This window comes from Aulonocara stuartgranti (assembly GCF_965226115.1).
Source record: "Aulonocara stuartgranti genome assembly, chromosome: 10".
In the NCBI taxonomy this organism is placed as follows: domain Eukaryota; kingdom Metazoa; phylum Chordata; class Actinopteri; order Cichliformes; family Cichlidae; genus Aulonocara; species Aulonocara stuartgranti.
Window position 1 is genome coordinate 25,461,617 of NC_138946.1, and position 24,309 is coordinate 25,485,925.

At 40.3% G+C, this 24,309-nt stretch overlaps 1 protein-coding gene and 1 long non-coding RNA gene across 4 annotated transcripts in view; one reads left to right on the forward strand and one right to left on the reverse strand.

Moving 5' to 3' along the window:
• The window catches only part of LOC309715122 (roundabout homolog 2-like), an 83,811-nt gene extending 69,530 nt beyond the window's left edge, over positions 1 to 14,281 (forward strand). For 2 of the 3 annotated variants that reach the window (XM_082547970.1, XM_082547968.1), the window contains 11 exons: positions 46 to 222; positions 1,291 to 1,317; positions 1,477 to 1,516; positions 3,070 to 3,197; positions 3,859 to 4,131; positions 4,931 to 5,093; positions 6,234 to 6,491; positions 7,342 to 7,544; positions 10,828 to 10,989; positions 11,130 to 11,384; positions 12,730 to 14,281. In XM_082547970.1, coding sequence (XP_082404096.1) covers positions 46 to 222; positions 1,291 to 1,317; positions 1,477 to 1,516; positions 3,070 to 3,197; positions 3,859 to 4,131; positions 4,931 to 5,093; positions 6,234 to 6,491; positions 7,342 to 7,544; positions 10,828 to 10,989; positions 11,130 to 11,384; positions 12,730 to 12,731 — 1,688 coding nt within the window. In that variant the 3' untranslated portion in view covers positions 12,732 to 14,281. The remainder of the gene's footprint in view (positions 1 to 45; positions 223 to 1,290; positions 1,318 to 1,476; positions 1,517 to 3,069; positions 3,198 to 3,858; positions 4,132 to 4,930; positions 5,094 to 6,233; positions 6,492 to 7,341; positions 7,545 to 10,827; positions 10,990 to 11,129; positions 11,385 to 12,729) is intronic. The other variant, XM_082547969.1, reaches the window with a different exon arrangement.
• LOC309715128 lies at positions 116 to 16,244 on the reverse strand. Its single transcript, XR_014279152.1, has 3 exons — positions 15,951 to 16,244; positions 273 to 338; positions 116 to 181 (listed from the first exon to the last, which is right to left on the reverse strand). It is a non-coding gene; the product is annotated as an uncharacterized lncRNA (long non-coding RNA).
• Positions 16,245 to 24,309: the final 8,065 nt, after the last annotated feature.

Genomic DNA, 24,309 nt, shown 5'->3' on the forward strand with positions numbered 1-24,309 from the left:
AAATTCTTTCCCTTTTCTCCCTGTGTGGGTGTGTGGTGCCTCCAGGTGCAGAACTGAGGGACGTAATGACAGGATCGGACAACAACAACAGCATCTCAGATGTGGTGAAGCAGCCGGCCTTCATCGCTGCTTTGGGAGGGGCTTGCTGGATTGTCCTCATGGGCTTCAGTGCCTGGTTGTACTGGAGGAGAAAAAAGAGGAAAGGACTTAGCAACTATGCAGGTAAAAAAAAAAAAATCAATTTACATGGTTCTGCATCAAAACTGGCTCACAAAGCAAAGTAGGTCTCTCTCCAGCGGAAGCTGATGCCATCACAGATGTGACTCCATTTGAGCTGGCTGAAACGCAGAACAAAGAAAATGTATTCAGCGCGGATGGAAATAGGCCCTATTTACTTTAATTCACTGTGCACTGATGTGCATCGACTGTGCTGCGTTCCATCAGCAGCACACCTCAACACTCTAATACATTCATGCGAGATAAGTAATTTAACATCCCCTTCCATTATCAGACCATGCCTGGTGTTGTTTGCACATTAACATGAGGTACATCTAGGTTTATGTATGGAATATTCTTTTATTCCACTGCGAGTCGAGCATGAAGCTGTGTGCAAATTTCATAATGCGTATTGCAGCTTTTATTTAGTGACTTGGGGAGAGAGCAGTGCGATTTCCTAATTCAGCAGGGATTTATGTGATTGAGGGCTGGTTTTCTGATCCCTTTATTCAAAAACTGCAGGAGTTTAAGTCCAAAATTTCATATTTCCATTTGGAAAACAATGGATTCTTTTTTTTTTTTTTTCTATAAGAGCCATTGACTTAAAAAATTCATTGATTTCTTCATTTTTAAATAATTTATAGCAGTAGTTTAAAAATGCTATTGCATCAGTAATTGTCTTTCTTGTTGCACACGTACTGTTTCAAGATGTATTTTGGAAGGATTTCATAAAAAAATAGAATTATGATGAGAGTGCAGATCACCTGAGGCGAGCAAAAATAAAAAATAAAAGGTTAAAAATGTCACCTTCATTTAAACTTCTCCCTCAGGGCAGTCAGTGTAAATCAGAAAATGCTGGAATGTTAGCTGCGTTATTGCCCAAGCTTCATCAAAATATGATCGCAGTGCTGACATATCAGTGATGGATGAACAAACAAAGCAAAAATGAAAGCACACAATCCATATCTTTTGAACACGAGAGCATTTTGAATCATTTTAATATTTCTAAGCACTCTTTATGCCACTTGATATGCCCTCTGATACGCACACTCTTTATGTCTCTTTAAATTGCAGTTCAGTCCTTCACCTTCACTCGAGCAGGTATGTCTTTACATTGTGCCATTGTATATACAATATCCCGGCAATTTAGGTGCCTTCATTCTTGACAGCAGTAATGTATCAGCCATTCAAATCTACAGTCATGCTGTTGATTACTTGACAGTTTAATTGTTTCTCTCTCCTCCCTCTTTTCCCTCCAAGTGACATTCCAAAGAGACAGAGGCCTGATTCGCAATGGAAGGTGAGAATTTCTCCACTAAAAACCTTCAGAAACCCTACTGCTAAAGCTTCCAAGCGGACATTTCGGTGTCACATGGTGAACTTTTTAATGACACCATGCTATCGTAAAACTTAATATGAAGAGTTCTCTCCTGATGAATGGAATTTGCATTTATGCCCCCCCTTCACCCACCCCCGCCTATTCATATTGTATCAGTGCACGATTTCCACTGTTGTTCACTGTGATGAAATCATTAATCACTCCTTTGAACTAAGAGCTACCAATTAATGCAGGTGTTTTAGTCACCGGCGCGCTTCTCAGTTCATCTGAGTGAGCCAGAGGTCAATAAAGGAGGGGAGAGGTGATGAATGTGCTGTTTAAAAAGCTTGGCCTAGAGTAAGTAGAGTCATGGGTTTTATGTGGAGACAGAAGAACAATGCGTCGGACCTTGAGACTCCTCTCAGTGGCCGATAGAATTTCCAGACTGCTCAAAATGCCCAAAGCAAAGACAGCGTGTCCACAGAATATCAAAGTATTCCTGAAAACAACAGGGGGAAAGAGGTGAATTTGCTCTGTGGACAGTGGTTTGCTCTACATATTTGTTACACCTAAGCAAGCAGATAAGCCCAAAGCCAGAACAAATGTTGCAAGTAATAGACTAAAAATAAACGCTTTCTTGTAAAACCCTTTTGCATGAGTGCCTTTCTCCACACTGAAGGTGCACAGACTGCTTGCGCTACTGTGCATAGCTTTGCCCTGTTCTTCCAAGGAAATATATGTATTATGCTTGTGTAGTTTAAAATGGAAATTATTGACGTAATTGTTTGAACACCTTTGAGCCATCACCAAGTCAGCTGTGAACAACTCCCCTGGCACTTGGTAAATCAGGCTCAGTGGAAAACTCACTGTAAAGCTGCACATTAAGTAAACATATGCAGACACACGGTATGTTTACTTAATGTGCAGGCATGTGAATGTTTTGCCATTTTTACAGCAGCTGATATAGAGGGGGTGTAAATTGTCTTTTTCTATTTTTTGTTCCTCCCTGAATTGCTGCCCACAACTTTCCTACCTTGAAGCGAACGCCTTTATTCGTGGACGTTGTACTTCACAAAGACAAAATGACATGGTAGCGTTCCTAAACCACCTAATGGGCTTTTGCTGTCTCTGTTGCTATGGAGACTGAGCAGCAGTGTAGCTGATCTGCCAGAGGCTGTCCATGATTCTCAATTTAAAATGTAAATTTCTGTTGTGCTAAGGCTCTAAAGTGGATTTAGTGTGTATTTAGGCCTGCCTTGCTTCTCCAGGGAGAGTTAGGGGTGGTAGAGTCGAGGGGAGGCAGAAGTCTGATTTATAGACTTGCCATTTTATGTCTCTCTGTTGTTTATTGTTGCCTGCGTGCTCGGCTGCTCCACGGGCGAGAATATGCTGAATGAGTTTTCGCATCAATTTGTTGTTGATGCAGCAGGAAGAAAATAAGCAGGGCAGGCTGAATATTTAACAATGTCACTGGTTCTCTGGTGTCCTTTCCACCTCTCATCCACCTTTGTCTGACTTTAAACATTCTCTCACAGCCGTCCAGGGTTGTTAAAAGCAGGTGATCCAGGCCTCCCCTGGTTAGCTGACTCCTGGCCTTCCACAAGTCTCCCAGCTAACGGGGGCTTAGGGAGTCCAAAAGGCGGCAGCAACTTTGGCCGAGGAGGTAAGAAACATAAACAAGCCGGAGCGATGAAGAATACGGTTTAGCGATGCCTAGTTGGACAGTTTTGATGTTGATCCCTTGGGAAGCATGCTGACAGGATGTCACACTTAAGCACATATACACAAATAGGTTAACACACACACACAAATTAAAACAGCCTTCAAGGGCTCTGTTTTACTAATTTGATGTGACAAGCCTGATATCTGGCTTAAATTTGCACTGTTTAGATATTGTTTTCCCCATCATTCTTTGTCATGCTCTGCCATTGTCCGTTTTTCGAGGTTGCGCACAGTGGTTGAAGTATATTGGTTTCCATTATGTGTTTGTATGCCTACATGTTCTCAAAGTTCAATGGAACCCTGGTGAGCTTCAGGCTTTATTCGTGCAAGACTGTTGAGCTGAAGGTTAGCACTGTTTGAGCATCCCTCTTGTGAGCACTCCACCCGGCTCCCACAGAGCATTGCATGCTAATTATGGTTGTTGATAATCACTTTCATTTATATCAAGTCCATTTGAGAAATGTATTTAACTAATACAGAGTGCTGGAGCAGCAGGGAGTGTTAATGACCTTAAAGATCGTTAACTTCATGTCAACTTATCTCTCCATGATGCCTTTTCCATTTCCCTCCCCTCTCTGTGTTCATCCTCTTTTTTGCCTCAGATGTTTTACCGTCTGCAGCGGTGGAGAAAACTGGTACCATGCTGTCTGATGGTGCCATCTACAGCAGTATCGACTTCATGGGGAAGGCAGGCTACAGCAGCCCAGCACGAGGCACTCAGCCCACCCCCTATGCCACCACTCAAATACTTCAGTCCAATAGTTTCCACGAGCTGGCGGTGGATAGGCCAGATCCCCGCTGGAAGGCTTCTCTTCAAGCCCAGCAGGAAATAGCAAACCTGGGCTACTCGCTAACTGACAGACGCCCTGGCAGTGGTATGAGCCACGATGAAATGATCAAGATCTTTGTTTATTTGATTGTTTTTGGTTTTGTTTTTGGTTTTTTTCATTTTATGATAAACTCCTTGGGTCTCTGTGAACTAAGTGTAGCATCTTTGCAGCAAAATCACAAGCACTTTTTTCCCTATCATTTAAATTACTGGGAGCTAAACCAAGGAAAGACCAAACTAGGAAGGAGAGAATTTGTTTACATATTCACTAAAAATAAACCCTTAGGATAATGTCCTTAATTACTCTTCTGTCTTCATCACAATTCTACCCTGGGAGCTTATCTTGCCTAGAAATGTCACGCAATCATGACACATTTCTTTTGGGTTAATTTGATTAGATGGAAGAAGAAAACCCCTCAGTGTTTGGAGCTATTTATGTAGCTTATATACATTTAGTAAAGTCGTGGAGGCTTTTCTGTGTTTTCTTTTTTTTTTTTTTTTTTTTTTTGCACTATAGGCCGTGTGCTCAGTTAAATGTCAAGCTAACCACAGATAAAGAGAACAAGTGGAGAAGCAACTTAAAGTGGTTTGCCGCAGGTTTTGATGCCTATTTAAGAAATGTCAACATTTAGAAAATGTTGTAATGTGCTGTCAGCACACAGGAGAGACGAATAATGAAAACTGGGTAGAAGACAGGTTGGGTAAAAGTTCACAGAGAGAAGCAGCAGAGAAAAATAGAAGGTACCTTTTTCCAAGCAAAACCGAATGTGTGTGGACTGAGAGTAGAATAATACTCTTGCGTATTTTGTATAGAGGAAGCTAAACCTCTCTTTGCCTACCCCCAGGTGCAAAGGCTGGGAAGAAAAAGAAGCTAAAAAGTGGAACAAAAACCTCTAAATCAAATGGGACATGTTGGGCTAACATGCCTCTGCCACCACCACCCATGAACCCCCTGCCTGGGACTGAGGTTGACCTTGACTGTTACCCCCAGGAAAATCATGGAGGAGGGTAATGTACATTCATATGTCATCAGTCTCTGTACTAAAATACATAAAAACAGAAAAGAAACACATGCAAACACAGAGCCTGCACTTGGGGCCCAAGCAGAGTGTATGCATGGGTGGCTTTGTGTTATTATCAGAATTTGGATATAAGCTGCCTGTTTAATTTACCTTGTGAAAGAAAAAAGAATTAGCTGTATTAGCCTGTTAAACGCTAGTACCCTAGTTAGCTGAGTGACTGCTGGCCTACATTTAGCCCTTTTGGCTAAGACTAAGCTAAAGTCTTTGTTATGAAAAATGGATGTGGTCGCCATGCTGCCCCACACTAATTTCTGAACTCTGCAATGTGAAGCCTTTTTGTTTGTTTTTTGTCTATGCCATGTTTTTTCGAGTTAGAAGTGACTATATTTAAACCACATGATGAAGCGCTAACAGTGTGAGCTTAGTTAGCAAGCTATATCCTTAACATAGCTGCTAATAAGTGCTAATTAACATATAAACAAAACATTATAATTTAACTCAACAAAATTAAAAAGTTCTTGGAGTGAATTCCTTTTTTTTGTTATTTATCTAGCACCATTTCTACAGTTGTGAAACCACTGGGTGTGTTTGAACCCAACCACTAGCTGGGGATCTTTCTGTGCCTATGTGGGTTCACACCAAAGATATCCATATTAGGTGCTTGTCTTTGGATTATGATAAATCCAAACAGGGAGCTGGTTTAACGGGGGCGGAGCCTCACAGCTGAAGGCTCTGTCTCCCCCACTGTATTGTTGGAAGCTCTAGGAACCACAAGTAAGCCTGCACTTAGAGAGCAAAGTGCTCTTTTGGGATAATATGATATGATGATGAGATATGACAGATTCTGATTTTTCTGAATGGTGGCTAAAGTGCTACTCTCTGTGTGGTAAATCTTCTAGAGCAGATGTCTTCAGGACCACATTTTGCCATCCTGAATTGCACAGTCACACTTGCATTGTAAAGCCTAAACATATTGTGGCTGCTATTTTCTGATCATTTAAAAGTGTTGAGAACACTTTTGTTAGTGGAATATTTACAGGTATTTTCTGTCTTTGGCATACATCTCTAATCAGTTATTTAGGAAAGTCAATGTGATTAACATGAAAACATTTTGTCCACATGCCAGATATGACAACGGAAGCTGGGCACCACCAATGTCTGTCCAGACCTACCGCCATCAGAATTTGGAAAATGAAGTAGAGGAAGAGAGAGGTCCCACTCCTCCCCTGAGAGGAAGGTCCTCCTCCCCAGCAGCAGCTACTTTTAGTCAGCCTTCATCGTCCTCTCTCAGTTCTGCCCACCATGAAGAAATGCAGTCCATCTTGCAGGCTCACTTGGATGAGCTGACTAGAGCCTACCAGTATGAAGTGGCCAAACAGGCATGGTAAGATTCCCTTGTAAAGCTAGGTTTTATAAAAATTTATTTATATAGCACTTTTCAATATACAGTAAGCATCACAAAATGCTTCACAACCAAAATGCTAGAACACCAAACAAGGAAAAGCAAAGATGGCTTTTTAAGACCACCTTTCATATTCTTGTTTTTGGTAATAATGTGAAAGTGTGAAAGCTTTGCATGGTAACGCAGATCCATTCAACTATGTTTGCTTTGCTCTGTTAGAGAGATGCATGTAATTTTATTCATTTTATTCTGGTGAAAGTTTGGATTTTGCATATCAATGGAAAATGTCTGAGTGCCTTTCAATGCTGGTATTTACATGTGTCAGCTCAGACCTGCGGCCCGTGTGTCTTGCAAGCGATAAAAACATCTCTCCATTGATTACACCTTTGATGGAGCATTGGAAAACTTGACAAGTCAGTGGCGACATGGAGGGTAATGACTGGGTTTAGTCTTACATGCTGTTCTGACATCAGTAAATAGAGTTAGTAATTATGCATGCATCTCCTCTATGGTGGGATGCGAGCCATCATGGAGGACAGCTGTGCGGGAGATAACAGGCATGTTGGTGACAGCCCTGCCCATCCAGATATCCTTAATCCAGTCCAATTACAACTCCATTGTGTTAGCACAACACACACCAGCACTGAGAAAGTAATCAGTAAAATCACTGCAGGCATTCATAGTGTATGCACATTGCATCTCCACCCTCCTGAATATCTACTGATTCTGAATTTGTAATGCTTGTTTTGCAGCATTTTTCACGCCCATTATCTGTCTTCTGTTGCTTTAAAAACATTTTATTAATACACACTGTTTCCCCACATTTAAATAGGCATATGAAAACCAGTCCAAACGTGTCCAACTCCCCAATCGACTTCATGTCTAGTACACTGGGTTCTGATTTGGGAACCACTCTCCTTTCTGAAGACGAGGAGGAAGAGGAGGAGGAGGATGAAAGATATGCTGTGGTGTCAAAGAATTTGTGTGGCTTTGAATACACTCCTGGTCACAGCATGGATAACCTTGAGGGCTCAGGTAAAAATGTTTTAAAAATTAATTGCTGTCTTCATTTTTAAGTGAATAGACCACTGAGTCATTGACACTATGAGGTCATGCTCACATGGAAATATGGGTAAATAATAATGCATAGGTGCTGAAAATATGACAGATATTAACATGCATGCTCTAATTATATTTTTATATGCCTACACCAAGTTCACCGATAGCACTTTCATTAGGAATATGGATGATTTGTGAAACCGAGGTATGATTATTACTTATTTATGGAGCCCATTTTTAATTCATAGCTTTCACTTGATGTGTTCTCACTGAAGGCATGCCACTTTTAAGAATAATATCATTCCCATGTGAGAATGTAGCTAGTAGAAGTTTTTCATCTTCAGTGTAGTCGATGAAAAGCATAATGATAAAAAGAAAGAAAGTACAACCTCTCTCAATTTCCAAATTTTACATTGGAGGACATAACTAAAAAAACATTTTTTTAAAAATACAACCTGAGATGAACAACAATGCATTGCATATTACACCATGTAGCAAAAAATAAGCCAAAATGCTGAAGCAGTGTGTGAAAAACTAAGCCATGATTCAGTAGCTTATACAATTACCTTTAGCACCAAGTTTTAGCTGTTGGACAAATGGCCTCACATTTGACTCTAGAATACTTTGGAACACAGATGAGTCCATATTCGACTCAGTGATTGCAAGGTTCCTGGTTCCCATGGCAAACTACAAGCCCAAACTATCCCCCTTCCATTACTGTGCTTGACAACTGGTATGATGTGTTGGTGGTAATATACTGTCTTGGGCTTTTGTCAGATGTGGTGCTGGGCTGTATGGCCAAACATCTCCACTCGGAAGTCTTCAGATTATCCAGATTATCCAACTTTACAAACCTAAACCTTGCTGCCGTGTTCTTTTCGTGAGACGAGACTTTCTCCTGGCAACCTGTTTCCAAACAAACCATACATATTCAGTCTTTTTCTAATTAAACTGTCACAAACTTTAACTTTTCACATACTGACTGAGGCCTGTAGCATCTGAGATGTAGATTTTTTTCTTTTCTTTTTTTCAGTTTCTTTGAGGTGAGTTTACTGCAGAGTCCACTCCTGGGAAAATTAGCAACTGTCTTGAATGTTTTTCACTAATGAATAATTTTCTCACAGTGGAATGATGAACTTCAGATTGTTTGGAAATGGCCTCATAATGCTTTCCAGATTGATTGGCAGCAGTAACTGCTTCTCTAGGATCACTGTGGATGGTTTTCCTCCTTGGTATCATGTTAGCACACACCTGAATTTTCCAGACTAAAACTGCTAAAAGTAGTTGCTGTTAATGCATTTGATTAGTAACCTAGTTGAGGCTATAAGTGAGGCTGTATTTAGACTTTCACACATCATTTCAACATTTTTCCTTAATTTTTGTCAAATAAATAATGGCACTATCTAATATCCCATGCATTGTTGTTCATATGAGGTTGTATTTAAATAATTTTAAGACATGCTAAGGAACAGATGATTATTTGTTATGTCCTGATACGGAAAAAGTTAGAATTGAAAGAGGGTGTGCTTTCTTTTCACCATGACTGCATATGAATGGGAGACATGTGGATATAGTTATGATTCACTGAAAGGAAACATGTGTTTTGCTGTCATCACTACTGAAAAACCACAAAAGTGTAGATTTAAAACATATAACAATACAGATGTCAAAATGCAACAAAAGGAAATCTGTCTCTTATCAGAGATTTTGAATGGGGTACTTAAGAAAAGGACGATATCAAAGAGGAGACAATTCTGCTTTTCTTGTTCATACATTCAGCCAATCTGAGAAACTGCATTCATGTCAGATAGTTTCTGAAATACATTCTTTAACTCGCAACAAGAAGAAGTGCCTTTTATGGTGGGTGACAACCAATATTGTCTTTTTAACAATATCCACTATCCAATTATCACACGTAAATAATGTAAAAACAGCAGTGAATAATCAAGAAAATCAGCTTTCTAACTATGTCGAATTTCCCAGAGGAACCCACCCGAGGGATTAATAAAGTTCTATCTTATCTTATCTCTTATCTTATCCAAGGCATTGCAGATTTCTTCAATATCAACACTCTATCTGCCAATGTGGTTGGGCCACTGAAGCTTGAAGTGAAAATGTTTTGCAGTGTGTAGCCTTGCTAATCAATTATGGGTCGGCAACACAAACACAAAAGCATAAAATGGATCATTTAATCACATGCATGCAAGCCCCCCGTACACTGTTCTGGTCTTTTAGGACATTGATTGGTCGTTTGGACCGCGATTTGCGCGCAATGTGATGCAGACAATACATTTGGGCAAATGTAAAACAGTTTCATCATCTCAAGGATATTCAGATAGTTTAGGGTTAACCATTAATACCTCTTTATTCTTTTTCAAAGAAATATTAAGACAGTCTGTTAAAAGCTGCTTGAAGTCCTCCGTGGATAGATGTCAAAGCAATAATATATGATATTTCAACATCTTTAGTAGGGCTCTACTGAAAAGAAACACATCTTGCATTTAAGATTTGATGCATTTATAAATAGGTTTACTGTGTGAAAATGTTTCTTTAAAGAGAAACTTGATGGCTTCTCCCACAGGGACAGGATTGTACCATTTTTAGACTCCATTGTTTGAAAGGTTAAAATTGAAATGTGAATTGAGAATATGTGTTTTTTAAGCCCTTTTATTAACCCATTGCAGGGCAAAATGCAGATCAGTGTGACTAAAAATATTTACCAACATTAGCAATGCAAACATTTTATGAACTCATATTTAGCTGTCAAGAGTTCTTCCTATTTTAGAAGTGCATTCAGTCACAGCGAGGGAATTATTTCAGTCCAGTGAATCAAAACATGAATAAGGTTTTTTTGTGGTGGCAGTATTTCCACAGCGGCTGCCATATTGCATTTGTGGAGTACTTCTTTAAATAGTTTATTTATTTATTTTCAAATGCTTGTCTGGTTTTAGAGCTTGATTTTATTGTCACTCAAACAAAGAAAAACAGTTCTGTACTCTGATTCTGGCATTCAGTAGCAATATGCTCTCATACCTTCTGTTTCGACATCACATATAGGCTAGGATGTAGAACAGACAGTTTTTGAAATTTCTAGTATTTGTTGATTTCAATCGCAGCTTTGAGTTCCGCTATCGTTCCAACTGACACGTTTGGCTTGTTAATAGATCTGCTGATCCTCTATGGGTTTTCCAAATACTTGGTTTTGAATTCATACCCAAACCTTAATATTCAATAACTGTCTCATTTCGGTCCATTATAGGTAAGGCCTCTGAGCAGTGTCTCTCAGACAGCTTTGGCACAGCAGACCATGGTACACAAGGCTCGCATAGCCTTGGACACAAGAGGGCGCCACTCACTGCTAACAAGCCTCAGACAGACAAGGTTGGAACTCTTCCCAGACGAAGAGACACTAACACAGACGGTGAGTCTGGACTTTAATACCCCCAGCTATTACTTTTTATTTATTTTAAGTCTTTTTAGTACATTTAATGAGAATGCCCATATCGTGACGTCTGATTCGTATCCTTTGCCAAACACCCTGATCTACCATCCACTCAATAGCCCACACACCAGCCATGAAGTCCCTGCACGGCATGGGTTCCCACATGCACAGTTCGTGGGCAGCTGCTCCCTCAGACCCCTCTGAGGAGTGCATGGTGAGTGTGTCCACGCTGGAGCGGCAGCATATGGCATCCTGGAGTGGCACGACATCATCCAGCAGGGCCACCCTGAGTAGGGGTTCAAACAAGAGAGCTGGCATAGAACCCTCCCACAACGGGCATCCTTCCACAAACGGCACAGAGAAAAGGGAACACTGTGAGTGTTCATCCTCAAAAGGATCTACTGTATTTGTGTGTGTGTGTGTGTGTGTGTGTGTGTGTGTGTGTGTGTGTGTGTGTGTGTGCACACATGTGTGCACATTACAAATATTGGATATCTCTTGTAAAGCAAACACAAGCAAGAAAGTAATAACATGCAAGTTTTCATGAATTCTGATGCATTTAATAATTTTCACTCTGCAAAGATTAACATTAGACAGGTTCAGTTATATACTATATATATACTACATACACTGATCAGACACAACATTAAAACCACTTCCGTAATACCGTTTAACCTCTAAATATGACTAGTAGCATGTAAAGGTAAGGCTCCCATAGATTGGACTTTTTCCAGGACATCCTTCAGATGCTCAGTTGAGTTGAGATCTGGAAAATTTGGAGGACAGTTAGAAAACTTTAACCCTAGTCTTGAATGAAATTTACGGTATGAAGGAATCATCAATCAAATTAAAGGGGACATGAAGGGGTGTAGATAGTCTGTAAGAATGTTTAGGCAGTTGATAAATGTTAAAGGATCAACTACATGAGTGCATTGGCCAGAGCATCACTCTTCCAATGTATAATAGCTTCCTGTTATGCACCAGTGTCTTTCCTGCATAACAGGGAAACACACCTCACTGAAAATGTGATGTATAAGATCAGGCCACCAAGCATATAGATCCATTGTGTTTTCACCTTTCTCTCATAAGCAGCCTTAAGGCTTTCAGCAGTGGATGCTACAGGTTAGAATTCACTCTTCATGCAACCAGTTCAAACTTATCTTTTGTTGTATTTTTTGTATGTAATGTTCAAAACGTAGCATCTCAGTCATGTGGGATCAACTGACAGGACTGAGATGCTCTGACCAGTAGTGTAGCCATACCATTTTGGCTATTGGCAATGTTCCTGACACTCTTATGCTTGCCAGTTTTTCCTAAATCTAACAAACACTAAGTGTTCTCTGGAACAGTATACCACATTCAAGGGTTTGCAATATTAGCAGTGATGTTATATTCTACTAACAGTGAACCCCAAAGTTAAAAAGGCTGTTCCTATGAATGGTAAAATTCGGTTAAAAGAAATCTGGTAGAATCTGGTGGAAGGGGAATAATAAAATAAAGTCAGATCACCTGGGATTTTTTTTATTATTAAATTCTATACATAACCTGGAAAAAACAAAAACAAATACAGTTTTGGTATAGATTGAACAAAATCTTTTGTCTTGTCACCTCAGACACATCCTGAGAGTGGCAGCTGAACATCCAGATTGTGAGAGTAAAGTTTTTTATATCATCCAGACTTTACATTGTTTCCTTTGTGTCTGTCTGTCTTTCTTTCAGAGTTTATGTGAAGCATCATTCCCCGCAGTTGCTGCCTGTCCCAGGACACCTTGTTTATAAGTGCTATGAGATTTTTCTCTGCGAGTGACACTGTATGATGTTTGGAAAATGGAGACAGAATAAAGACAAAGAAGCAAAATTGTGCAGGATAAAATGCAGAGCTGTAAATGTCATGTACAGACACAGACACCACTCTCACAGTGTTATTTTCATCCCCCTCTTCAAAAGAGTAAACAGTGCGTTATATGTCCTCTTCTATTTTCTGTCACATGGTGTACAACAATTCACACAGTGGAGATGAGGAAGAAAACACACAACTAACAAAATGACTAATGATTCAAATGAAAACGGACTTGCATAATTTGTAAATAGATTTTTTAATGTTTTTCTCTTTCTTTTGCTTTGCTATGCAAGCCAAACCCAATGTTGTCTTTTTTTGTGATTTATTACCATGAGTCCTTTTTTTCATTAATGCTCAAACTGTTAGCTTGTTTTGATGAAGCTACTGTATCATTGTATTTTTGCACAGAGCATTTTGGTGAAAATAAGCACAAACCCATTGTCAGCTAAGCTGAGGAGGAGAATCATAATGGCAAAGAGGGGAATCGAGAACATAAACAAAAAGACATGTATACTTGGCTGTGCTGTATTTTTTGTTTTTTTGAGAAATGTTCATCTATTGAGAATTATGAGGCAAAAAACACAGGCGAAAACTAATATGCCAAAATAACTGTGTTTCATACTTCTTTTGCTGGGAAACCTATTATGCATTATACTAAAAATGTTTCTCAACAAATGGTTAATAGAAGATTTTGTATGGTAACCAAGTAACACATCAGCTGTGATATCCAAAGCAAACACAAATGGAAATATACTTCTCTGCCATTCCCAGCATTAATCTCTTAATACATATTTATATATATATCTGTTCCTTTTACAGTTACATCCAGTGACATGATGATAGTGCAATATTTAAAAATACAATATGACAGTTTGTGAAATGAGAAGATGACAGGAATTTGGAGCAGGTCACCTATAATGCATTGGATAGATTAATTAAAAATGTCCAATGTCACTTGTAGAGAAATAGGATGTTTTAATGACATGTGTTTATGATGTTAAACATCAAAGAAATGATACTGTTCAAATTTGTTGTTATGAACGACAGAGCAGAATGGTTATGGATTTCCACTATCATCAACATGTATAGACTTGAATGACTGCCAAATTGAAAGATGTTTTGTAAAGTTTTAAAAAAATACAGCCAATTATCATTTTCTGCCAGTGAGATTGGGAATGTGATGTCTTTACATTTGTTTGGATGGTTATGTTCTGACCGTTGTTCTGGTAATGGCTCTCCCTATGAAGAATCTTTATGCCAGATTGGTTTGCCCTCAGGAATACACAGCCACATACAGTAGGGCCATTTTTTTTTTCCAATCCTATGATGCAAAATAAAATGTGTATGTGAAAATTAACAAATTCTCTTCTCACAATTGCCTGAGTTTGAAATATGATTTGTTTTTAACAAGAAATGCCCATTTTGGATTTTTCTGAAACAATTAACCTATTTTTACATTACAAATGGTTTTAAAATATACTCCACAGTTACAGTTTAAACTAAAGAAATGTCATTCTTTCTCTCTCTCTCTCTCTCTCTCTCTCTATATATATATATGTATATATATGTATATATATATATATATATATATGTATATATATATATATATATATATGTATATGTATATATATATGTATATGTATATATATATATATATGTATATATATATATATATATATATATGTATATATATATATATATATATATGTATATATATATATATATATATATATGTATATATATATATATATATATATATATATTTATTTATTTATTAGGGGTGCAACGATACACAAAATTCACGGTTCGGTTCGGTTCGATACTTTGGTGTCACGGTTCGATATTTTTTCGATACAAAAAAATGTTCATGCCTTTTTAATTTGTCATTTATTAAAAATATAAATATATATTTTAACTCAAAAGTACAGTTTTTAAATTTAACCCTAACCCTTGTGCGCGTTTTTTATTTTGACAGCGAATGCGCACCTGCGGACCACTTATGTGCACCCCTGGTTATCTCTGGTTAGCTCGTCATATTGCAGCCACAGAAATTCTTTTGTCCATGAAACCATAAAGCTGCACTTTCTTTTTGCCTTATAGTCTCATTTGTCATAACTTCTCCGTTTTGTGGTAAGCTTTTCTTTGGCTGTCACTTCTTCACCCCGACCTGTCTTATTTGGCTCAGCAGAACTAAAATATATATACTGCTACTTTTACACACGGACTCACATAAGCTGAGCGATTCTCTGCGCGATCAACCTCTCACATGTTTAAGCTGCGGGAGATTTCACTTGTCATGTTTGCATAGTAAGCTAACGATTAATAAGACGATGTCAGAGGAATTGGTGCACAAATTATCATCACTCACAGATCAGTGCTGTCGCTCTCTATACACAGTTCGCATGATTGCAAAGTGAAAGCAAAAGAACAAGCGCAAATTCAAACGCGACTTCAATATGTCACATATTGACAGTGGCTCACCGATGCCAATGACATAATTACCCAGCTACATTTCTGAAAGAATGCAAAAGCATTGACATATATTTTTCCTACAATAGCCCGACGGGCAGGGCAGAGAGATTTTTGTAGCCCGACTGGAAAGATCGCTAGCTCCGGGACGTCGGGCTAGCGATTTTGCAAGCCCTGTATCTGATTGAGGAATCACTCATCTTTGGAAAAGAGAGTTTATTACAGAGAAATGTCTCTTTCCAAAATAAAAGCTATACTATCCGCTTCTTCTGGGCTATATTCTCAGCAGCATAAGGAGAATCACATGCTAACAGCTGTCTAAATGACTCGGCTAAAGTTAGTAGCATGCTTGTTGTTTTTGTCTTTGCACTAGGATGATGTCGGCGTAAATGTGCAGTCATATTCGTTGTGTTCCCACTAGTGCTTTCAGGTTAATCTCGTTGAAATGACCTTAACGCCACAACACGGCAAATCTCCGTTAACGAGCTACCGCCGATCGCCCTGTGCATGGGGCTAGACGGCCAACACGTTAACGAGCTAACTGCGCTAACACACTAGTTCACACCAATGTAATTAAGCATTGCATGGCACATCCAACATACTGTTTTACTTTAGTCCATGACTCGCTTACCTTCAGGGTCATACGTCACATGAAAACCAAAATAATTCCAAACACCAGATCTGAATGAGGGTGGGGGAGGTCCATCTTGCAAGGAGAGCTTAACTTCTGTCTCGCTAGCTTGCCCTGCGCTCTTCCTCCTGACTATGCTGTCTGTGTTGAGCGCTCAGTGGATCTGCGCTCGACAGTGCAGCCTAGGCGTAGGAGTCGAACGCAGATTCACTGAGCGCTCAACACAGACAGCATCGTCAGAAGGAAAGTTGATAAAAGAAATTACAAATGTTGTATTGTTCGATACATATGCCTACCGAACCGAAAGCACTGTATCGAACGGTTCAATATCGATACGAATATCGTTGCACCCCTAATATATATATATATATATAGTATAGTATTGTTAGTATTACCGACACTAACAAGCTGATCTACAATACGGCAACAGTGATCAGTGAGATGCTTGGCTACAAGTTGAACAGCGACAAGGGGCAGTACCCTCCATGGAGAAGGAGGCTAGAGGGCAAGATCAAAGTAGCACGGAGGGAGGTTAGCCAACTAACGGAGTTGCAGAAAGGTGCGACAAATAAGGTGCCTAAGAAATACAGCAAGCTGTCCATACCTGAGGCCTTGGAAACTGCCAAGCAAAGACTCACAGCCTTGGCCAGCCGCTTGAGGAGGTACACCAGAGAGATAGAAGGCAGGAGAATAAACCAGCTGTTCTCCACAGAACCAGCAAAGGTGTACTCTCAGTGGCAAGGGAACAATAAGAGAACAGCACCACCAAGGCTGGAGACGGAGCAATACTGGAAGAGCATATGGGAGAAGGATGCAACCCATAACGGCAATGCTCAGTGGCTAGAGGATCTGAGGGCTGACCACAGCGACCTCCCTGAACAGGGTCCAGTAACCATCACAGTGGCAGATATCCAAGAAAGGGTCTCCAGTATGAAGAGTTGGACAGCACCAGGGCCCGACATGGTTCACGCCTACTGGCTGAAGAAGCTGACTGCACTCCACGAGCGTCTGGCAGCACAAATGAACCAGCTGCTAGTTAACGAGAGACACCCGGAATGGCTAACTGAAGGCCGGACGGTCCTGATCCCCAAGGACCCCAAGAAGGGACCGGTCCCCTCCAACTACCGACCAATAACCTGCCTCAGTACTACATGGAAGCTCCTGTCAGGCATCATATCGGCTAAGATGAACAGGCACATGGGTCAATACATGAGCGGGACACAGAAAGGAATTGGCAAGAATACCAGAGGCGCAAAACACCAGCTACTGGTAGACAGAACAATCAGCCGAGACTGCAAGACCAGACTGACCAACCTGTGCACTGCCTGGATTGATTACAAGAAGGCCTATGACTCAATGCCCCACAGCTGGATACTGGAATGCCTAGAATTGTACAAGATCAATGGGACCCTAAGAGCCTTCATCAGGAACTCAATGGGGATGTGGCGTACAACACTAGAGGCCAACTCCAAGCCCATAGCACAAGTCACCATCAAGTGCGGGATCTACCAAGGAGATGCTCTGTCCCCACTGCTGTTCTGCATAGGCCTGAACCCCCTCAGTGAGATCATTAACAAGACTGGCTACGGATACCGACTACAGAACGGAGCAGTTGTCAGCCACCTCCTGTACATGGATGACATCAAGCTGTATGCCAAGAGTGAACGAGACATCGATTCACTGATCCACACTACCAGGCTATACAGCAATGACATTGGAATGTCGTTCGGACTGGAGAAGTGTAGTCGGATGGTAACAAAGAGAGGGAAGGTAGTCAGAACTGAGGGGATTGAACTAACAGAAGGCAACATTGCAGACATAGAGGACAGTTACAAGTACTTGGGGATCCCACAGGCGAATGGGAACCATGAAGAGGCCGCTAGAAAAGCTGCAACCACCAAGTACCTGCAGAGGGTCAGGCAAGTCCTGAGGAGTCAGCTGAATGGTAAGAACAAGATCCGGGCCATCAACACGTACGCCCTGCCCGTGATCAGGTACCCTGCTGGGGTAATAGGCTGGCCAAAGGAGGAGATAGAAGCCACTGACATAAAGACAAGAAAGCTCCTTACCATGCATGGAGGGTTTCACCCCAAATCCAGCACCCTGAGGCTGTACGCTAAGCGGAAGGAAGGGGGCCGGGGACTGGTGAGTGTCAGCACCACAGTCCAGGATGAGACAACGAACATCCAAGAATACATTAGGAAGATGGCCCCAACTGACCGAGTGCTCAGTGAATACCTCAGGCAGCAGAAACCCAAGAAAGAGGAGGGAGACGAGGAACCATCATGGAAGGACAGGCCCCTGCACGGTATGTACCACCGGCAGATAGAGGAGGTGGCTGATATCCAGAAATCCTACCAGTGGCTGGACAAAGCTGGACTGAAAGACAGCACAGAGGCACTAATCATGGCAGCACAAGAACAAGCTCTGAGCACAAGATCCATAGAGGCTGGGGTCTATCACACCAGGCAAGACCCCAGGTGCAGGCTGTGTAAAGATGCCCCAGAGACAATCCAGCACATAACAGCAGGGTGCAAGATGCTAGCAGGCAAGGCATACATGGAACGCCATAACCAAGTGGCCGGCATAGTGTACAGGAACATCTGTGCCGAGTATAACCTGGAAGTCCCGAGGTCAAAATGGGAGATGCCCCCAAGGGTGGTGGAGAATGACCGAGCTAAGATCCTGTGGGACTTCCAGATACAGACGGACAAAATGGTGGTGGCTAACCAACCGGACATAGTGGTGGTAGACAAACAGAAGAAGATGGCCGTAGTGATCGATGTAGCGGTTCCGAATGACAGCAATATCAGGAAGAAGGAACACGAGAAGCTGGAGAAATACCAAGGGCTCAGAGAAGAGCTCGAGAGGATGTGGAGGGTGAAGGTAACGGTGGTCCCCGTGGTAATCGGAGCACTAGGTGCGGTGACTCCCAAGCTAGGCGAGTGGCTCCAGCAGATCCCAGGAACAACATCGGAGATCTCTGTCCAGAAGAGCGCAGTCCTGGGAACAGCTAAGATACTGCGCAGGACCCTCAAGCTCCCAGGCCTCTGGTAGAGGACCGGAGCTTGAAGGATAAACCGCCCGCAGGGGCGTGCTGGGTGTTTTATATATATATATATATATATATATATATATATATATATAAGCTATGGTAAATTGTTTAAATTATCCAGGGAATCTTAGAACAAACTTTAGAAACCACGCCAATTGTTCTTCAGCAATAATTCAAAAATAAGCTGCACACCAGTGCATAAATGTAAAAAAAAAAGATGTATTATAAACAGTGTAACATCAATGTATCTACTTTTATAGGCATACCTGTATATGTAAAAATAGTGTACCCACAAACACTGGCTTGTCTGGCGTATCTTAAAAAAACAACAAAAAAATACCTCTTTGCCTTCTTGTCAACTTTATCTGACGCTGGGTTTTTTTTTCAGAGTTTCAGGCTCAACTTCCATCATCATTATCTCGGGACCCCATGACAGCTCCATGTTACATAGAGATAGCTTCTTTTGTTGTTGCTGGAGTCGATCAGCATTGTGGAGAGTTGCTTCAGGCAATGGTGCAATAGGTGCTATGCACAGGGTGGGCTAACCTGTCAGCATTAGTAACTTGGAAATGGATGGACAGGCTGCAGATACTGTGCAGACAAGGAGTACAATGTTCAATTGACCATTTAAACGCTATATCCAACTGCTTAGGTTTCCAGAAGCGCCACAAGGACAGATAAATTAGCATCATGTTGACAATTTTGTCACACTTTCACTCAATTTAGCTACCTATCATCCCATCACAAGGACAACCCAGCACACAGACACAATCCCATCACCAAATGTGACTCCTCCTAATTTACCCAATTTGTACTACATGTGACTTTAATACAGGAGCAGACTCACAACCTAGCCCACAGAGCCCAATTACAAGGTCCCTGCATTTCAATACCTACACCTCAGTCTGATAAAAGCTATACATTAATATATCGGTCTAGCGGTGATGTTGCTGACTTTGTGGGTCATTATGGCTTTTGGTTCAATAAAAATTCAGTTTACTGTAACAAATTTATTGCTGAGATACATTCTCAGCCCTCAGGGGACCGATTTGGCCTGAAACTGCTGCACTTCTTCAGATATTGCTGCGAACAAATGAAAACTACTCATAATGAAGTCCCTGTTTTACTGTGGTACAAGTAGTAATAATGACAACAAAACAGCTAAAACAATTTGATTACAAAAAATGAAATAATCCACTCTGCATATTATTTGAACTCTAGTGTAGTAATAACACTATTATGAGAAAACAACACTGAACTGATTATAGAAGCTATATTTCATTTCTTAATGGAAAATCCATTTGGAAGTAATCTACTGGGTAAAAAGTTAAGTGTTCAGAGGAATCGTTGGTGGTTTGCAGGCTTGGCCACACTGTTGAATAAGTTTTATCTTTTAAGGATGTGTAGAGTATATGTTTTATAACGTTTTGTATTTATAATAAATCGTAGGGCTTGAGAGGTTATAGCTCTTCCAGCTTTTGGAGGGGATCTGTGCTACCACAAACTATGAAGCGCCTTGAGGCGACTTTTGTTGTGATTTGGCGCTATACAAATAAAATTGAATTGAATTGAACTAGCCAGGTTGTAGGTTGTTAGTAATTTCAGCTTGGTTTGTCACTTTAAACAGCAAAAGAGAAATATTAACAGTCTGCTATTTACACTGACAAAGTCAGCCTCACACAGTTCCTGTTAGTAGACATTTTTATTTAAGATAATGTAAACATGTAAAGCGATATTAACACATGTCAGTACAGGATATTCATATCTGTGGCGCTTTCACCCCAGAGCAGAGACAATTTTAGACACATGAAATGTCAGAAAAATCCATTTTCAGAGGAAATGTGGATAGAGTAATTAAAGAGCTTGTAAAGAGCCACTGTATAAATTGAAATGCAAAGAACATTATAAAGTCCAATATAAGCTGGTATCAGAGTGAGCTGCATTCATTATAATGCATTTTTGGTTTAGAAATAGTGTACATGACAGCTCAACCTTACACTAATTACACAGTAGCTGTTCAGATAGCACATGAACAGCTGTGCAATTTTTGTTTATTTTCACTTTCAAAGGAGAAAAAACAGAACTATTCGCTCACTTTTTTTTTTAGATCGCAGTTCACCATGAGCAGTGTCATTTCATGAAATTTTCCCAACGTGGTGGACAACCTTTTCAGTCTGAGTATGTGTAACCTTGCCTCGAAAGGCTGAATTGTGACTCATGACATTTGGCTAATTGCAACATTCAAACAGTGTGGTGGTTTACATGCACCCCACCTGAGACCCCAAGTCCTGCTCTGTGGCTCCGCTACCCTGAGGGTAAGCTAAAGGCCAATGGCCTTCAGCTCCCTCAGTGGCCAATTTATTTTCATCTTGTTCACCCTAATGGTTCATCCTTCATGTTACCACTTCACATTGTGCCACCGACATGAAGCAGTGAAGCCTCTCCTGGCAGTCTGTGATACAAGGTATCTAAGTAAATCCAAATGGATGCCAATATTGATATGTATCTTTGTCCATGCCTACTTGATCTGACTCGCAGTGTACAAGTGGCAGCCAAGATAAGTTCTGCTGTTTATTCTTGGCAACAAAATCCATCTCTAGTTACTGGAGGACCCCAAGAGAGTAAAATCTGTATTTTAGCTTCTCTTGTTAGCTTGTCTCTGTACTATTGCCAAAATAGCTTTTTTAAGAGCCTTGGCTTTATTGTGTTCTGCCATTCTCATGGGAGTTCCTTTGAGCCAGGGCAAGCCTGACATAAGAAGGCTGTTTTACTTTCACATGTATGTGCTAAAGGGTGTTTAGCTATGTTCACCTTGAAGTTTAAGATATGCATACACTGGCGATTTACAACCTGGAAGGCAAACATGATGATAAAGAGCATACATAAATGTAATGGAAAGTATGTACTCATATGGTGCATGTAGATTTTTTTTCCCCATATTAATGTATTTTGGGTTAGTGCAATTAAACTTTTTTAGAACAAAATAGAAACAGATTATCATACAGATGTTTTTTTTTTCAAACAACATCATGTACCAATCATTACCATGAATTAAGACCCCCCCTCAAAAAGATTAATGGCTAATAATGATGTCGGTTGAAATTATTTGTTTGTATCAAACTGATAAATTGCCACTATATTATCCATTTGCTCTTAAAATATAAATGTTAGCAAATGACTTTCTACAAACTCTGCAAGAAACTTTCACTTTGTCAGAAAATATCACTTTATAATCTTCTTAACTAATTGCCAGTTTTAAAAATTTTGCCCTGATGCTAACTGTGATGTCACAATGAAGCTCTGGTATCACCGTGTTTGCTTAGAGTGCAGCTTTTCGACATCTTACCCCTGGCTTCTCATCTGCCACAGTAAGTTATGTCTTGGCACGGAGCGACGCGTCTTCCCCTTGCGCACAGTGAAATTTTATAGTGACAGACAGTGATATAGCTCCATAAACAAATCTGAATTATCCACTGCTGCAGTGAGCTCCGCCTCACCAGCAGATTCATTATCTCTGTCGCCTCCTAATTCCTTACCAACTGCCTGCTTTAAGAGAAAGTAATCTTCCTCAAACACAACTGTAATAAATTTAAAATCATAAATTTGCAGTCTGTTACTTGCCCCTCTCCCCACTCATAACTTCTCATTTAACACCTGTGTTCTACAGCCCTTAGTCCTCAACCTTGGCACCCTCCTTGTCACCAAGAATGTCAGCGGCAATGGAAAACACTGCTTCTCAGAGCTGAGAAAAGCTGCCTATCTCTGACACCACCTGTTTATTTCACCGCCGCGAAGCTAATCGATGTATTCATCACCTCAGGGCTTCTTTCCCACAACAGTGTTTTCTGCACATCCTCAATAAACTCCATTATACTGAAAATCCTGTTGCCTGAATGACCGCACGTACGTGTTTGAGAGGCCAACCACCAATGACAACACAACAAATTAAAATTCAACCTTTGAAGTTGATAAGAGGAGAAAACTGATCATCTAACTGAGATACAGTTGCGGTTCAACTGTTAGTTCAGAAGCGACATTTTTATTTGCAGCACAGCACTCAGCCATACTGCCTCTATAGATCTGTCCTCTTATAAAGAGTTGTTCAGAGTTGACAGCCATCAGTTTCATTTTTTTTCTGTCAGCCTCTGTGCAATTTTGCCACATTTGCCCTAGCTGTCATGGCTGCCTCTTTGTCAACAGATTGCAGAGAATCTGCTGGATAAACAGAGCAAAATTGAAAATGAAACTTGGCAGCTCACACACATACATGCACAGGCACACACGCATGCACATCCAGTATCTTAGAAACCAAGGCAAACACTTGAATAACCCACTGTAGACAGTTGTCCTTGGGGGGAAAAAATGAAAGCAGTCATTCATGGTGCTAAGAAATAATTTTTAGAGAAGGAAGCAGAATTACTCGGAGAACTTAATCTTGTCCTGAATTCAATGTAGTTACAATCAAAGTACTGAAATTATTAATGGAAAGGTTCTTTATTGCATGAATGACTTGATAAAATTATGTAAGTGTGTTCATTTAAATAGGGCCTGCTTGTTTAGAAATGGTTACATAATCATCACCTTAGAGGTGAAGCTGTGCTTTCTCATAAATATATTACTAACACAGACAGTTTAAAAAGTGGATGTAACTGCAGTGATGTCACCCATTTGTTTCTGAAGCCTCTAGATGAGCAAAACCACGCTGGTTGTAAAACCAAACATGTGATAAGGAAGGGCTAATGATTTGTGACCGACAACCAATTAGCCAATAAGAGGGCTGTTTCATACCAAAGATAATCACTTACAAAACAGATAAAACAATTGAGTGGTACCATAAATTCACCAGGAAAGTGTTTACAAAGATAATGTATGAAATACATTTTCCCATAAACCTGTCTTTTTGCAACTACACACAATTGCTATCAGGTGTCTTTTGGATAGAATGCAGGTTAAGGTACTCCACTGGCTTTTTTGACTGTGTTTAATACTATCTATGACTAAGTTTAGTTCATATTTTTTTTAAACGCTATTGGAGAATTGGGATGGACATTACCTTCTGACTAGTTTTACCTGTCATATCGCTCAAGCTTTTCAAGAAATCCAACTGTAAATGAAGCCAACCTTTATGTACATATTGGACACATAATATCATCTCATGGTTTTATTGAAGGAAGGTTTTATTTACACATGAAGTAGTTCATTAAACCTTGAAAAGTAAAAGCACAATATTTGGACTGTTTTCAAACATGTTTTTCTCTTCTCAGAAAACGGAATATGTTCTGTTATTCTTCCATGCATTTAGTT